General features: G+C 40.0%; 1 protein-coding gene across 1 annotated transcript in view; it reads right to left on the bottom strand.

Annotated features, from left to right (window-relative positions):
- CACNA2D3 (calcium voltage-gated channel auxiliary subunit alpha2delta 3) overlaps positions 1 to 16,654 on the bottom strand; it is an 828,400-nt gene that overhangs the window by 780,366 nt on the left and 31,380 nt on the right. The window contains exon 4 of the mRNA XM_030569375.1: positions 4,142 to 4,189. Within this exon, the coding sequence (XP_030425235.1) occupies positions 4,142 to 4,164 (23 nt within the window). The 5' untranslated portion in view covers positions 4,165 to 4,189. The remainder of the gene's footprint in view (positions 1 to 4,141; positions 4,190 to 16,654) is intronic.

Raw genomic sequence — 16,654 nt, 5'->3', positions numbered from 1 at the left:
CATGCAGCCTGATTTTGCTGAGCACTTATAACCTCAAATGAAATCAATGGGGAAAACAGGTGATTCCTTCTGAAAACTCAGGCTCCTGAGACCTTCATGCCTATCTTTACATATCTGTAAAGTGGATATAACAACCTACCTCCTAGAACTGCCATGAGCGTTATTTAGTTTAATTATTAAGTACTTTCAGGTCCTTGGGAGAAAAATACTATGCAAGAAGTAAAAAATTATGTTAACTATTTAATTTTTGTATTACAGTAGAACCCAGAGGCCCAATCAAGATCCAATTCCCAATTTACTAGATGTCGTACAAACACAAAAGAAAGACATGGACCTGATCTAAAGACTGAATGTGGATGCCAGCCATTTGTCTAAGTTCTGTATTTAAATGCATAAACTACCACCACTGAAGTCAGTGAGTGCTGCATCAGCACATCCCACGGCAGAAGGCCTTTTGAAGTTATCAGAAAACTGGTAGCAAGTGGGGCTATTAAAAAACCCCGCTTGTCAATAAATGTTTGCAATTTTCAAGTTCCTGTCTTATCTAGTCCTGATAATTATTAGCTGAACCAGATTTAAAAAGCCATTATAAGGATCTATAGATATTCTTTGAGGTTTTTGCCCACTGATTTATCTTTCTCAATTTCACTGCAGGATGGTCCCTGTAGGACTGAAGTGATTGCACACAGCTTCCATGAACAGGATTTTAGAAGTATTTCAAGTTAGGCAGCAATAAAAGAAGACATTTGACCTTGAGAAAGCACTGTACTATAGTTTTGTTAGAGCACTCAGCAAGACTGCCTAGTTTCTTTGCTGCTAATTTCTCAAAGTAGTACATACTTCTAAATTTAGGCTTATGGAGTTATTGAACCTTCCCTGAAAAAGGTATCTGAAGTCCTGCCAACACCCAGAGCCTCTCGTTTGACTGTTAAAAGACTGATTTCCTTATTTAAATTGACCTTGTTCTATTTCACTGCAAATAGGTGAGTGTTTCCTCTCTGGACTGAAAAAAAATCAAAAAATAAAAGAAAGACTGAAGTCAACATGCCCTTTGCAAAACCATTAGAGGACAGGAGAAAATAGCAAATGAGTTTCAAATACCATGCTCACGCCCATGTTCCTTAGTCAAATAATAATCCCATTTAAAAAACAAGACACATTTTTTTGCCTGACTGGTTAGACAAACAGGCTTATCTTCAAAAACTTCTCTTTTGTAGAATTTGAAAAAAAAACCACAGTTTAAAAGTGTTCCTAAATGTAATTATGTAATCTGTTATGATCTCATGTACAAAAAATTTTTAACTAGTAACTAAAGCTGCACACATTTCACCAAACTTGATGGCCTTAGACTACAACCATCCCACAGTGTATTTCTACAAAGTTGGAACCAAGTTTCACTTACCAACTGATACTAACCACCCTCCCTGAAGAAAGAAAAACATACTGACCTTAACATTGATAGCTTAGTGCTGTGTCCAAAGTAAAGTCTCAACAATTTGAAGTCCATCAGACAAACAGTTCCGGACATCCTACAACTATTCGTGTTTACTGGGACTTCAAAAAAGTAACTTGTTTTGTAACAAAGAAACAGAATGGAGATCTAACAATTTACTTTACTAGACTCTCAAAAGTGAGAACTAAAGCCCAGAATTATCTTGTATTTGATTACAGTCACATTCATGAAGTAACTGATATTTACATTAATGTGTCACTATGGGTCTTCAACATCAAATGACAGATATCTAAACTACTGCAGACCATTGCACTCATGTGAGTCCCACTGACTTCAACTTCAGAAGCAAGGCCTGAGAACGCATTTTGTATCAGCATTGCAAAATGTTTAGATTAACGTTTATAGTGTGTTAGTTCAGCTTTCAAAAAAAGTCAGAACTTTGACTCTGATATGAACTTACACTTCCAGTCAAATCTTGCTTTCCTTGACTACAATGGAGCATTTCTTTTGGAGATACTACTACTACTACTACTTATCTCTTAGATAGCAAAGCATAATGTTTTTAATCCAATAAGGCAAGCAGGATTTGGCTAACTGTCCTGTAAATCAGTATTATGAGAGCAAACCTACTGGAAAGATCTAACGTATTTGTTGAGTTTACATCTATTTTTAGCAGTTTTGTCATCACAAGCTCTGTTCTTAGGAGGAGTTCTGAGAAACTGACTTACTACTCCTATGAAGAAAACAGATGCTAATGCTTACGTTGATCATTTTCTACCTGTGGATCCTCGGTAAGTATGCAACCTTAACATTCTCTTAACTAGGGTGACCAGATACCAACTGAATAAATAAATAAATAAATAAATAGGGACAGGGTGGGGGGGTAATAGGTGCCTATATAAGAAAAAGCCCCCAAAATCGGGACTGTCCCTATAAAAATTGAGACATCTGGTCACCCTACTCTTAACTTAGTTTTAGTCTGGTATCTATATAATACCATGATATTTCTGGAGTTGCTCCTTTGAGACAATGAGGTGGAACTCTCAAGAAAAATCATATTTGCGATTTCAAGCAATTCTGTGCCCCTGCAAAGCTCCATAAGGGCTATTACAGAAGTGGCATAGTGTAGGAAATCCTCAAGGCTGCTTTGCCTTGCAAAGACAGGCCCAACTGGTCCTAGCAGCACCTTAATAAAGGACACACAAGATACCTGTACTGCTGCCTAAATCTGTCCTAGCATAAGCAAAAAGTGTGCAAATTTCTGCCAGGTAGCCTTGCCAATGCACATCAAGCTTGACCTGTAAGATTTCCAACAATTCCAATTCTGGTCCCCATCTCTCATCTAAAGTGTCTTCATTCTGGGCAGTGACTCCTGCTATCCTAATTATGGATCTCCTTACTAGACAGGCTTCTGTTCATTCTGAACTGTGTCAAACTGCGGCTTGGAAGTGAAGATCAAACTCACATTTACCTTTGATCCATATTTCTATGGACATATGCATTTATTCATTCTATAATTCAGGAAAAAATATTTGGTTACTATAGCAACCTCTTGTACTACTCTACAGATACCTAATTAAAAGTTCATTTATCCATATGACAAATGAAGTTAATTAACTGTTTACATCAAATATTCTAATCAGATATGTTGCGATGGCAATAATGTTTTAAAACGACAACTCATTCCTGTTTCAGACAATTTTGGATCACGTGGCATTTATATCATACTTTCAGATTAGAATGCAGAGTTTCATGTTGAGCTCTTTGCTTAATTCACAATCAGATTTATTCAGTGTGTACCATCTGGAAACTGAAACACTACCAATACATAGACATCAGATGCCTTCACATCCAGTGTAGTGCTGACTACCGGGATAGTCATTTCTTTTCCTTGTTTAGAGTCCTTTGAAAAACACTAGCAGCACATAGGGCATATTATACAGAGATTGCAGCTGTAACTGTAAACCCTGGTCAAAAACAGTGTAATTAGGAAAAACTATCAGCCAATAGGATTGCTTTTAAGAATCTCAATAATTTTTCCTATGTGGTTTGTTGTTATAGTTATCTTTCTATTCCCAGTGCAGTCAATCAACTCAAGACCCAGACCCTTCCAAAACAGTGAGGGGAAAGTGCATCTAGTCTTCATTACCAGAACATAAGCATATTTAAACAGAATCGGTTTCCAGTCAAAAGATCATTTAATTGTAATGTTTAGTCAGATGTGGTGCCCCCATAACTAATTTTGCATCAACCCTTATATTAGTCTTTACAAGATGTAGCTTAATTAAGATCTACAGCACAAGCTCAGCAGAGTGATTACAAATCTTTATAAAAATGTAGAATATGAAACTATGGGTTCATCTGCTTAATTTCTGATTCTATATTCAACACACTTCATTGCTCATATTTGAGACGCATTTTGGAGAAAGTATTTTTAATCCCTTGCAGACAGTGTATACAACCAGTGGCTACCCTGACGTCTGTTTTTCTCTTTGATCACATTCAAAATGTTATTTGTTTCAAATGATAAAAGTTAAGTCAGTCTGATTTTTCCCAAATCTCTGAGTTATAGTACATAAATCCCACCAGTGTCCGATAGGCTTAAAACATCCATTAATGTCTTTCCATGTTGCCAATCAATATATTTTTAATCACACATTTTGCTTCAGACTCATATCCAGCACTTACATTTTTATTAATTTTTTTTCCATCTTGTCTGAACTGCACAGATATTACCTGCAAAGGGAAGCAGAAAGTACATTACTGCTAAAATCAGCTTTCTACCTTTCCATGTTATTATTCACCATAGTTATTTCCTATAATGTTTTTCTTTAATGGATAGGGGAAGCAGAAGGCTGCTATTGAAGGGGGAAAAAAAAAGGTCAGTACATCAGATTTTTCCTAACTTTTGGTCTTCTCATTATGGCCTCTTCACGGGGGTGAAGTAAAAGCATTTGAACTTGATAGGAAGTGATCTCAAAACAGTCTGTACTCCCTAAAAGGTATTATCATATATGGGGTTGTGAATAGAAGAGTTTGAAATGCCCTCCACCCCAAAGAACATCTCTTCCTCCCTTTACTTTCTTTTCCAACCTGAGTGAGTACAGTTCTGACAGAAAGCACAGCAAACCCTATTCCAGCATTTGCCTTCTCTCACCTTCTGTTCTTTCCTTTCCTATTCTGGAAGATGAGTTTGAAAAAGGAAGACCCCCAAATGGGCCACTCAATTTTTAAAATACATCTTCCCACAGGAGAGATGTCAGTCAGGGAGCAGAACGGGGATATACAAGCTGGAAGAGGAGTGCATGAGTACCCTTGCTGTGATGTCAGATAATCTGGGTTAGCTCTGTAGACAAGAGGAATGATTGGAGCAATGCAAGCTGTTTCCCTGACTTGGAAAAATATATTGAAGCCTGTACTTAAGGATGCCTGACATTCCCCATTATCAGACCCTGTTTTCAGTTGCTTATAACTTTGCCAAAATTTTGTAGCTCAGGCTGAAGTTTCACATACCAGGTGCCTGGCTCGAGCCAATGCCCCCCTCTCCCCTCCCGCCACACAGTTTCAGCAAAATAAATGGTCCAGCTGCTTCTGAGAGTGGGGGGGGGGGGAAGTGCCATGTGAAAAAACTGTGCTCTAGAACTAGAAAAAAATCATATAACTGTGATTTGTAGCAGTTCTGCAAACTAGCAAAGCACGACAGGAGTTGTTATATCAAGTGGCACAACTTAGGGAATCCCCAGTGCTGTGCTACCACCCTATTCCCTCCAAACCTGGCACTGCTTCCAGCCCCCTCCAGCCTGTCCCTGTCCTAGTCCTGTCTTGCCTTCCCATTCAACCCTGTTTTCCTACCTGCAGCTCCTAATCCCCTTCCCCAGCCAGTCTCTCTCCCACCGCTCAACTCCCAGTATTTCCCCCTTATCTCTCCTCTCAGCTCTCATTCCCAGTCATCCCTTCATCTGCAGGCATTTTGTCCCAATCTACTCCCTCTGCTGCTACCCCCGAGGTCCAGTTCTTGTTCCCTCTGCATTCAAGTCAACAGTCTTCCTCACACCTGCTGACTAGATGCCAGCAGCAGCACTGAGACCGTAAGACAGTCTCCCTATTTTCCGTTCCCATACTTGTTGACTCAGCAGCCACCTGGAGCTGGGAGCAGCCAATTGCAGGAAAGCCTCTGCTGTTCGCGCACCTCGAGGATGGAGCATGCTCAAGGCAGAGGGATTCTTCTGAGAATTTAGCTGCCAGACTCTATCAAGTCTCTACTGAGCATGTGTGAACTGCGATTTTTCAGAGGCTTATAACTTGGCCAGATTTAGACCTTTAAAAACAAACAAACAAACAAACAACATACACCACAGAAACAGCTAAAGCAAATCCCTGATACAAAAGCTACCTTCCTACCAAATTTCAAGCCCCTGCTCCAAAGCAAGACAGCACTAAAGTTTTTCAGCACAACAGTTGTAAGATTTCTTAACATGGATAAAACATTTTTCTCACCTTATTCTCAGAAACAACTGAGCTATTTCAGCTGAAAAACTCTCCCACCCCACCCAACAAAACATTAGCCTGAGGCAAACAATCAGCATAGAAAATTTCATGCCTGAATCTTTCAAGTTTGCTAAAGTTACAAGCTACTGAGAAAGTATCAGGCAACCCTATCTATTGGTATCACACTCTGCATCATCTCTCACAGATACTCAGTTAAATTTGATCCTCTGCATTCAGTATTCACATTTTATAACCCAGACACTTTATACTGCACCAAAGTCTATGCACAGAATTGTTATTTACCCATTTTTCACCCTTCATAGCCTAAGGCAGAGTGACAGTATGTAACCAGATTGCTTAGGCATCCTTTTGTGTTGCATTAGGACACAACTCACCCAGCTGCAGGTCCCCGATGGTCAGGTGCAACCCCTCACAAGTGCAGTGCCATGATGCTTTAGCTCTTCAGCTATGGCACACTTGAGTCCCACCCCTCCAAGGTATTAGGGTCCATAATAAAAGGGAACCAGTTAACTCAAAACCAAAAAGGTTCATCAGCAGAACCCCACCCTTCTGCTCAGGGTTTCTTTCTGTACAGCCACTGCCTTTTGTTAGTCTTTCTGGTTCCAGTCACCCCATCCACCAGGAAGCTTGTCCAGGTAGCAAAGTGTCTCAGGCTCTTGGCAGGAATCAGACTTCCCTCTCAAGAAAGACAAAGAACTCTGTCCTCCTTTCTGGTCAAGCCCTAACTGAGCTGGGTCTCTTCCTTTTAAGGCCTCTTCCTCCCTCCACTTCTAACAACAACTGCAGGTGTATCAGGGTGGGGCCAATTGCATCCACAGGCCCTTGTTAATGCCCTCTCTGCCAGTGTGGGGCCTGCATGCCCCATCACATAGGGGTACCGTTATGTGAAATGGCAGTTAGATCTTACTATGAAATGTCAATTGTCTATGTTATCTGGGCTGTAAAGAATGATATAGTATACTTAGACTAAATATAAAGAAAACATTTCTAATTAATGAAATGTAAACCTCAAAGGGCTTGGGAAGTTCAGGTCTGCACGGATAAGTGTCTAAAAGTTCAGATACCCAAATATCCTCCTGGGTACAAAGTGGAGCACAATCCCCAAAATTTCAGTCAAGGAGCCATATGGTGGAGCTTTTTAAAGAGAGAGTTCTATCATCCCCACCAATGCACCCTGAGGAATGGAAGGAATGGTTGCGGTGTGGCAGCTGCACTGTATAAGGACAGAGGGGTAGCAGATGAATCTTTGCAAAAAGATAAGGCAAAAAAAAAAAAGTTGAGAATGGAAATCCATACTATCGAAGACATTGCTAGGCAGCAAGACACAAGTCTATGCCAAGAGACCCAGGCAAAACAGCTTGGAATATGTAGAAGGAATTCAGCCATTTCTAACAGCACACACTGCTGCTACTGCAGTACACACACACACACACTAAAGGTATGTTTGCACTGCACATAGGGTGACCAGACAGCAAGTGTGAAAAATCAGGACGAGGGCGGGGGGTAAGAGGACCCTATATAGGAAGAAGGCCCAAAAATCAGGACTGTCCCTATAAAGTCAGGACATCTAGTCACCCTAACTGCTCATTCCTTATGGCGGCTTGTGGGATATATACCCTGCATGCTCCCCTAGCATGTGTCTAGATGTGAGACAAGCCTGAACCATTCGGTTACATACCCTACATGGTGTTTTGTGGGCCCTAACTGCTCATTCCTTATAGCGGCATGTAGGATACATACTCTGCACGCTCCCCTAGCATGGGTATAGATGTGAGACATGCCTGAACCCTTCGGGTACATACCCTACATGATGCTCTGTGGGCCCAAGCAGTGCCTCCCCTGTCTACACTGCTATTTTTAGCAGTGTAGTATCTGGCTCTCTCTCTGCTGCCGGACCCTTTCCCTGCTTCAGTGAAAGACTCTGGAAGCAGGGAAAGGCTCCAGCAGCTCCCTGCTGCTCTTTGTTCTTGTACTGAAGAATAAGCAGCAGCTACTATGAACCTGTATTGATAAAGTGAATTTGAAGCAACAATATAGACATGAAAGGCTTCAGACATCTATTTTGAGCTGTCCAGTCCCTGAGATGTCATGTAATTTTTTCTATATGCCAGTTTACTCACATTAAATATCTTCCCAAAGGTATGTCTAATGTTAAATATTCATATGCAAGATTTATCAAAGCAAGCATTGCTAAAATATTAGCAGTGATAATTTCCAGAGAATTAAACCTATAAAACATTACTCTACTTTAATATTTTAATTTCCCATGGAGGGAAACCATAGAGCATTGAACTATAAATGTATTACTCTGCAGTTTTCACTGTGGATGAGGGAGTCTTTGAATAGGATTAATTTTGATGCAACTCCATCATGAAGGAATTTTCACAATTACTTAAACGTTTATTTTGCAGTAGTGCCTCGATGCCTCAACAAGCTTGGGCCCCATTGTGCTGGACACTGTGAAGACATAAAAAATGACAGTCCCTGTCACAAAAAACTTGCAGTCTAGAAGACAAGACAAAACAGGTGCAGTAATCATAATTCTCCACCTGCCTACCTATTATCAGGCTGTAATTCACTGTTGACACTATGGGAGATGTGAGTTTTGAAGAGGGACTGGAATGAGGACAGGTTGGTGGCTTTATGGATTTTGACTAGGAATTCTCCTCACTCAAAGGGGATCATGAGAGAATGCTTGTCTGTGAAGCAGAGAATCAGACAATCAGCCTGGCATCATTGACAGTGTGGAGGTGAGAGCCAACCATGTGATAACATTAGATTAATAGATTCATAGATTCCAGGACTGGAAGGGACCTCGAGAGGTCATCGAGTCCAGTCTCCTGCCCTCATGGCAGGGCCAAATTCTGTCTAGACCATCCCTGATAGACATTTATCTAACCTACTCTTAAATATCTCCAGAGATGGAGATTCCACAACCTCTCTAGGCAATTTCTTTCAATGTTTAACCACCCTGACAGTTAGGAACTTTTTCCTAATGTCCAACCTAAACCTTCCTTGCTGCAGTTTAAGCCCATTGTTTCTTGTCCTATCCGTAGAGGCTAAAATGAACAAGTTTTCTCCCTCCTCCTTATGACACCCTCTTAGATACCTGAAAACTGCTATCATGTCCCCTCTCAGTCTTCTCTTTTCCAAACTAAACAAACCCAATTCTTTCAGCCTTCCTTCATAGGTCATGTTCTCTAGACCTCTCCAATTTCTCCACATCTTTCTTGAAATGTGGTGCCCAGAACTGGACACAATACTCCAGCTGAGGCCTAACCAGTGCAGCGTAGAGTGGAAGAATGACTTCTCGTGTCTTGCTCACAACACAGGTAGACTGGACTAGCTTTTGGAAGAACTTTGAAAGCAAGGACAAAGGACAAAAAGCTGGTGTAAGTCAGTAAAGTCAATGGAGCTACACCCATTTACACCCACTGAAGATATGATCCAAAATGTTTGTGCATAACAGTGTGTCAAGCCAGAATATTTATTCTAGCAGCAGCATTTGAATGGCTTTGAGCAGAGTGGGCATGCAGGCATCAAGGCCAGAGAAGAGGAGATCACAGTAGTCAAAGCATAAAATGATCACGGATTGGACAAGAGTTTTGGCAGCATGGGCAGACAGTAAGTGTTCGATACTGGAGGTGGTGTTGAAGAAGCAGCAGCATTTACCTGGAAGTGAGTCAAAAGAGGGTCAACTCAAAGCCAAAAAGATAACAGATTAAGACTTGATAGAAATATACTTCAACGTGTGCCTCCATATCTCAGGCCAGGCTTTAAGCACCAAACTACTTACTTATCTACCCACCTTCCCAAATCAAATATTTAAGGTTTCAATATGAAATCACAGATATTGTCACACAATTCCATTTTTGCAAAAATGTTCAGAAAGTTTTGTTTTCATTCCAGTGCAAAATGAAAACAAGTTTTGAAAGTGTTGCAAAATAGAATTATTGTTCTCCTGGTCAGTTCTAGGTGTGAATGAAAGTGAGGGAGGTCATAAGATGAGAAAGGATGGGGTTACTGGGACAGATGGAGGTGTTTGACATTCTCCCAATTTTCCTTATCTATGTATGAGTGACAAGAGAGGAGAAGCAGAATGTGGTGGAGGATGTTGGGATTCACACTTCAGAATGAACATTTCCAACAGTGATTTGCAGATTCCAGGAGTTGATACTACAAAATATCACAGAATCATAGAAATGTAGGGCTGAAAGGGACCCTGAGAGGTCATCATCAAGTCCAGCCCTCTGTGCTGAGGTAGAACCAATAAACCTAGACCATCTCTAACAACCTCTTTTGGAAGCCTATTTCAGACTTTAAACTACCTTTATTGTTAAGTTAGATATTAGGAAAAAAATTCTAAAATGTCCCTTGCTGCAGATTAAGGCCATTACTTCTTGTGCTACCTCCAGGGGAACCTCGGAGGACAATTGCTGTGTGTCCTCTTTGTAACAGCCCATAACATATTTGAAGACTTATCAGTTTCTCCCCTGCCAAGTCTTTCTCAAGACTAAACATGCTCTATTCTTTTTAAATCTTTCCTCGTAGATCATGTTTTCTAACTCTTTTATTACTTTTGTTGCTCTCCTCTGGACTCTCTCACATTAGTCCACATCTTTCCTAAAGTGTGGTACCTAGAACTAATTCTCTCTGCCCAAGTGATTTTCTTTATCCCACCCAGCTAGGTGTCATCCACAAATTTTATAAGTATACTGTCCACTCCATTATCCAAGTAATTAATGAAAATATTGACTAGCACCAGACCCAAATCTGACCACTGCGAGACCCCGTTAAATATGCCCTCCCAGTTTCACAGCAAACAATTGCTAACTACTCTTTGATTATGATTTTTCAACCAGTTGTGCACCCATTTTATAGTAATTTCATCTAGACCACATTTGTCTAGTTTATCTATCCTAGGAAAATGTCATGTGGGACACTGTCAAAAGCAGAGGTGGACTAACTTTTTGGCCCAAGGTCCACATCTGGGTGAGGAAATTGCACGCAAAGCCATGAATGTAGGGCTGGGAGCAAGGGATTGGAGTGCAGGAGGGAGCATGGGAGGGGGTGCAGTGTTCAGGAAGGGGCACAGGGCAAGCGGTGGGGCCCAGGAGGGGTGCGGGGTTTACGAGGGGGCTCAAGGCAGAGGGTTGAGGTGCAGGAGGGGGCTCAGGGCATGAGGTTGGAAGTGTAGGCTCCGCTTACCTTGAGCGGCTCTGGGGTGGCAGCAGCGTGCAGTGGGACTAAGGTAGGCTCACGGTTCCCCATTCCCAGCCAATGGGAGCAGCAGGGAGCGGTGTCTGCAGGCAAGGGCAACGCATGGAGCTCCCCCGACAGGGACCGCAGGGACATGCTGCTGGCCATTTCTGGGAGCGGCATGGGGCCAGGGCAGTCAGGGAGCCTGCCTTAGCCCCGTGGAGTGGCAATCCCACTGGCCAGATAGTTTGCCCACCCCTGGTCAAAAGCTTTACTAAAATCAAGATATATCACATCTACTAAAGCAGCAAAGAGTCCTGGGGTACCCCCCCCCCCAGTCTACTAGGCCAGGAACTGTGTCAAAAGAGGCAATGAAATTGGTCTTGCATAACTGACTTTTGACAAGTCCATCAGTGTTAATACTGTATTAGAGTAATTTCAATATTGTGAATATATCAGGAATTTGAGACCTTATATACTTGGTTTCCCAATTATTTTTCAAACAAACAATCTTTTGACTTTTTTTCCTGATTTGTATTCTGGGCTTATCCAGAAAGGATAATTTTTGCCACAACTTTAAAATTAGCCTCAACAACAGTAAAGCAAAATTGCCACTGACTCTTCTTCCCTCTCCCAGACACTTTTCTCCATGCAGCTGGCCATTCTTTCTTTAAATCTGTACAATGCTGCATCTACAGTTTTTCAACCCGTTAGATCAGGAGGCATCAGAACAAGTGAACTCCCCTTACAAAACTTGGAATATTTTAAGGCACTGCAACATTTTAAGAAAAAATATCTCCAATAAAAAAAACCCACAAAGATTATTAGAATAATAAAATAGCTAGTGAAAAAGCAAAAGAAACTTTACCATATACTGTAGGTTTACAGAAAGAAATAAGTACCCAGCAAAAGGAAACTGCCTCACATACAATTAATTTTCATAATACATTCATCTACATATGTTATTTATGTGAAGGACCTCCATTTGCTAACAAGTTCTCTATGCCACTTGGCAAGATTTCACTGCCTGTGCTGTATTTTATAATTACAAACAATAAATGGCTGCATACTTCTGAAGTATGATGGATTAATAGAATATTAAAGCATTTCAGAGATGCACACAGGAAAATATTCCTTTCTTGGGTACACCTTTCAAAAGATTCATTAATTTACACCTCTATCTTCACAGGGCCTCCAAAAATAGTTTGACATATGAAAGTGAAGAGAGGTTTCCTTCCAGCAAGAATTCATTCTGTTTCTACTTCTAATTGAGTCTCCTGTATATGCCCAGGAGATGAGTATCACTGTAGAATCATGTACTTTGATTAAGAAATGCCTGCTGAGGACCAGATTGTGAATCCCTTTCTTGCCCTGGTATGCAAATACTCACATGAATAGCGAAGAGAGTGAAGATAACAGGACTACTTATGCAAATAACTGTTCACCAGTGGAAGTAGGAAGTTCACAATGTGGCCCTCAACGTCATGCGCCCGGTTAAAAGAACCTCCTTAAATAGTGGTACTGAAACTCACTAGTTAAGGAAATAATTATGGCTGATAAGCAGTCATAGGATAAGAGGGAAAGTCCTCCTCAACAGCTGATTAAAAGATAGAAAACAAAGGGTGGAAATAAATGGTCAGTTTTCACAACAGAAAGACGTAAAAAGCAAGGGCACCCCAAGGATTTGTACTGGGACCTCTGCTGCTCAATTCATTCGCAAATGATTTGATAAAAAGGGCAAACAGTGAGGAGGCAAAATTGCAGATGATACAAAATTCCTCACAGCCGCAAAGTCCAAAGAGGACTGTGAAGAGTTGCAAAGAGATCTCACTAAACTGGGTGGCTGGGCAATAAAAATGACAGATAAAAATTCAGTGTTCATAAGTGCAAAGTAAGGCACAGCGGAAAACATAACCCCAGCTATACATACAAAATGATATGGTTTAAATTAGTTCTTATCACTCAAGGAGACTTCTTGGAGTCATCGTGGATAGCTCTCTGAAAACGTCTGCTCAATGTGAAGCAGCAGTCAAAAAAGTTAATAATCATAGGAACCATTAGGAAAGGGATAGACAGTAAAACAGAAAATATAATGTCACCATATAAATCCATAGTACACAAAACTTCTCGAATACCATGTGCAGTTCTGGTAGCTCCACCTCAAAAAATAAAAAAGATATTAGAATTGGAAAACGTACAAAGTGCAACAAAAGTGATTAGAGGTATGGAACAGCTTCCACATCAAGAGAGATTAAAAAGATTAGATCTAATTAACTTGGAAAAGAGACGACTAAGGGGAGATAGGATAGAGGTCTATAAAATCATGACTGGTGTGGAGAAAGTGAATAAGGAAGTGTTAATTTACCCCTTCCCATAACACAAGAACTAGGGGTCACTCAATGAAATTAATAGGCAGCAGATTTAAAAAACAAACAAATATAAGGAAGTACTTTTTCTCATAAGGCACAGCCAACCTGTGGAACTTGTTGCTGGGGATGCTGTGAAGGCCAAAAGTATAACTGGTTACAAAAATAAGAATTAGATAAATTCATGGGTGACAAATCCATTAAAGTTGAGGGCCAAAATTACCACTGCAATTGTCATTTTTAAAAATGCTTATTCATAGAACACTCACTAAACTCCCAAAGTTCTATTCCAGCATTCACTTCCAAATCTGTCAAGGTCTATCCTCAAGCTAGTACTTAATGTTAGTTTATTTCTGTAACTAAACCACTGAGCCACCACAATGACAAACACTTTAGACATTCTAATAACAATAGTTAAAGTTAATGAGACTTAGGCTTCTAAGTCATTAAGCACTTCTGAAAAATTTACCTTATGTTTTTCCACAGTTAAAGCCTCCATCACATAAATGTTTGCTGTCGAAAATGAACTACAATGTTCAGTGTTACCTCAAGTTGACATATCCTTTATGTAACTTTGCTCAGTTTAACTTTGTGTGCCCCCTAAATATTCAGCAAACAGGTACATACAATTAAGCAGCTGTTCCTTCTGAATGTCTTTTTAAGAAAAAAAATCAGTCTGGGTCTGCAGTTCTATAAAAGATATGGCTGCGGGTATGCCCATATTGAGGGGAAGGGATGCTGGCATATGTTGTTGGACTTAAGGACAAGGACCAAGATTTTCCAAGCCTGGGTGCCTAAAGTCAAACTTCTACATCCCTATTAGGCACCTAAATATAAGAAGCCTGGTTTTCAAATGTGCTGAACACCTGCAGGACCCATTGTTTCAGTATGATTTATGGGTGTTCAGAACTTCTGAAAGTCAGGCCACTTATATTTAGGTACTTAAACATGGGATTTGGAAGTTTGACTTTATGCATCCACCTTTGAAAGTCTTGGCCCAGATATTTACTGAAACCCAACAGATATTTTTAGCACTTAAAAAAAACTAGCTTAAGTTTAAACCTCAATGTTGCATGTATTTTAAATATTCTACAAATACATAAAATTCTCACATAGAGCCATGATGAATGTGTTCTATAGATAGCAGGACAATGACTTCCCTTTTGGAATTAACCATGTACACGTTCTAAGCACTTCTTTATCTCTTTTAGAGTATGCAACTTCTGGTAGTTATGAGAACACCTATAAATCCACAGATAAAAAAAATCTGCTATCCTCGTATACAACAGCAGCAGATGGAAGCAAAGCAGGCAATAAAGACTATATGCTGAGTCTTTCTGAAGATAGGCAATTCCATTTCCCTCATCAGCCAAAAACTTGCAAGTAAGACACCATATTTCAAATATAAATGTCTCAGCATAGTAGAATACTGACATGATCAAAATATATTTGCATAGCATAGATTCCTCAGTGGACTATTAGACTAATACAATCCTAAAATAAAAATCAGAGCAAACAATATGAATATTCATGAGTATAAACATTTTACTACAAACATCAGGACTTGATCAAACTTGAAACTAGTGCGGTAGTACTAGTAATACTCTGCTGGTTTTGCCAGCTATTTATGCATTTTGTTGTCAGTTGAAGAAAACTATATTTTGAGGATCTGATGCTGTACAATACTCATCCTTTAAATAGTGGGTTACCCAAATTGTAACTACCTCAGTAGTACTTAGTAGTATCTATAGAGAGAAAGTGCATGCTGCTACTGCATACTTGGGGGAAAAAAGAACTAGTACAAAACTACAGTCATGAAGAAGAGCCATTGGAATGAACAATTTATGTGGCAGGGGTGCAGGCTGCACAGCAGGACAACCAAAAAAACCACCCCAAGTAAGAAAGCACATGACACTAACTGGGGTTTTAGTAAACTTGAAAGAACACAGAATTGAAGTATGGATTAGGGTCTGAAATATGCAAATTTTCTATTCCCACTCCAATGCCTCGCTGTACTGCACATTCCAATCTTCTCAATTACAGAGAAAATTATTACTAACATTACATCAAGATTGGATAACTTGCTCATACCAAGTAAAAAACCTGGTTACCCCCCCCCTTTGTGAAAACAGAATCTGAACTTCTTTAAAAATAAAAACAAACTAACAGAAAAACAGGGAACACACTGAGTGGTACTAGCAAATGAGAGGATGCATCACATTTGAGCAGTGTTTCTGCAACTTTTGAGAGCAGAGGCCTCCTCTCAGGAAAATGAGACAATTGAATCCCTTTTCAACTTTGCAGTGTGTTGTTAAAGGCCTGCACAAAATGACTCATCATTCAGAATAGATTGCTCCTTTGATTAAGATCTATGCAGAGAGGAAAGGAAGGGACATATTACAACCAGTTAAATAGATAACCATATGGATATTAAGTATTGTATTAAAAATCACTGGCATCTTAGCACTTTTTTAAATAAATGGGACAGTTCATCTCTCAGAGCTATTGTTTCACGCTCTTGACAGACTCAAGCAGACATCACTGCACTGGTTACCCTAGTCATGGTCGCATGTTCAAGGTTCTCTCTTCAACTGTAACAGCTAAAGACTTAACTTTGTTATTTTTAAAATACAGTGAAACTGGAGAACAACTGAAGTTTTTCCATGCTCCCATCCTCAGTTTGTCCTTCATGCCACCTCCAGGGAGTGCACTCTCTCTTTTCTGCCTCAGGTCTTGAATGGATTATGAGAGCAACTCAGAAGTTTTGGAGATTCATTTACTCTTTTGATAAAGATCTGTATAATTTAGACATTTAGTTTCTTTATTACTTATGTTAAGTGTATTATATAATACCTGAGTTGTCAGCTTAATTTACTCCTGATACTTTAAAAGTACTCCATTCTGAAGAGCTCCTGTTATATGAAGCAGATTAATGAAAGAAAAAACACACATGAAAAGTTGCCTCTCTTTACAGACTTACATAGGGAGCGTCTACACTGCAAGTGCTACAGCAGCACAGCTGCAGCTATGCTGCATTAGTACAGACACTTGCTACAGTGACAAAAGGGGGTTTTCTGTCATGGTTGTAAATCTACCCCCAAAAGACAGTAGGCGAGGTAGGTTGATG

The sequence above is a fragment of the Gopherus evgoodei genome, chromosome 7 (genome assembly GCF_007399415.2).
Source record: "Gopherus evgoodei ecotype Sinaloan lineage chromosome 7, rGopEvg1_v1.p, whole genome shotgun sequence".
Classification (NCBI taxonomy): domain Eukaryota; kingdom Metazoa; phylum Chordata; order Testudines; family Testudinidae; genus Gopherus; species Gopherus evgoodei.
Note: the sequence above shows the minus strand (reverse complement) of the source record. Positions and strands in the feature narration are given on the sequence as shown.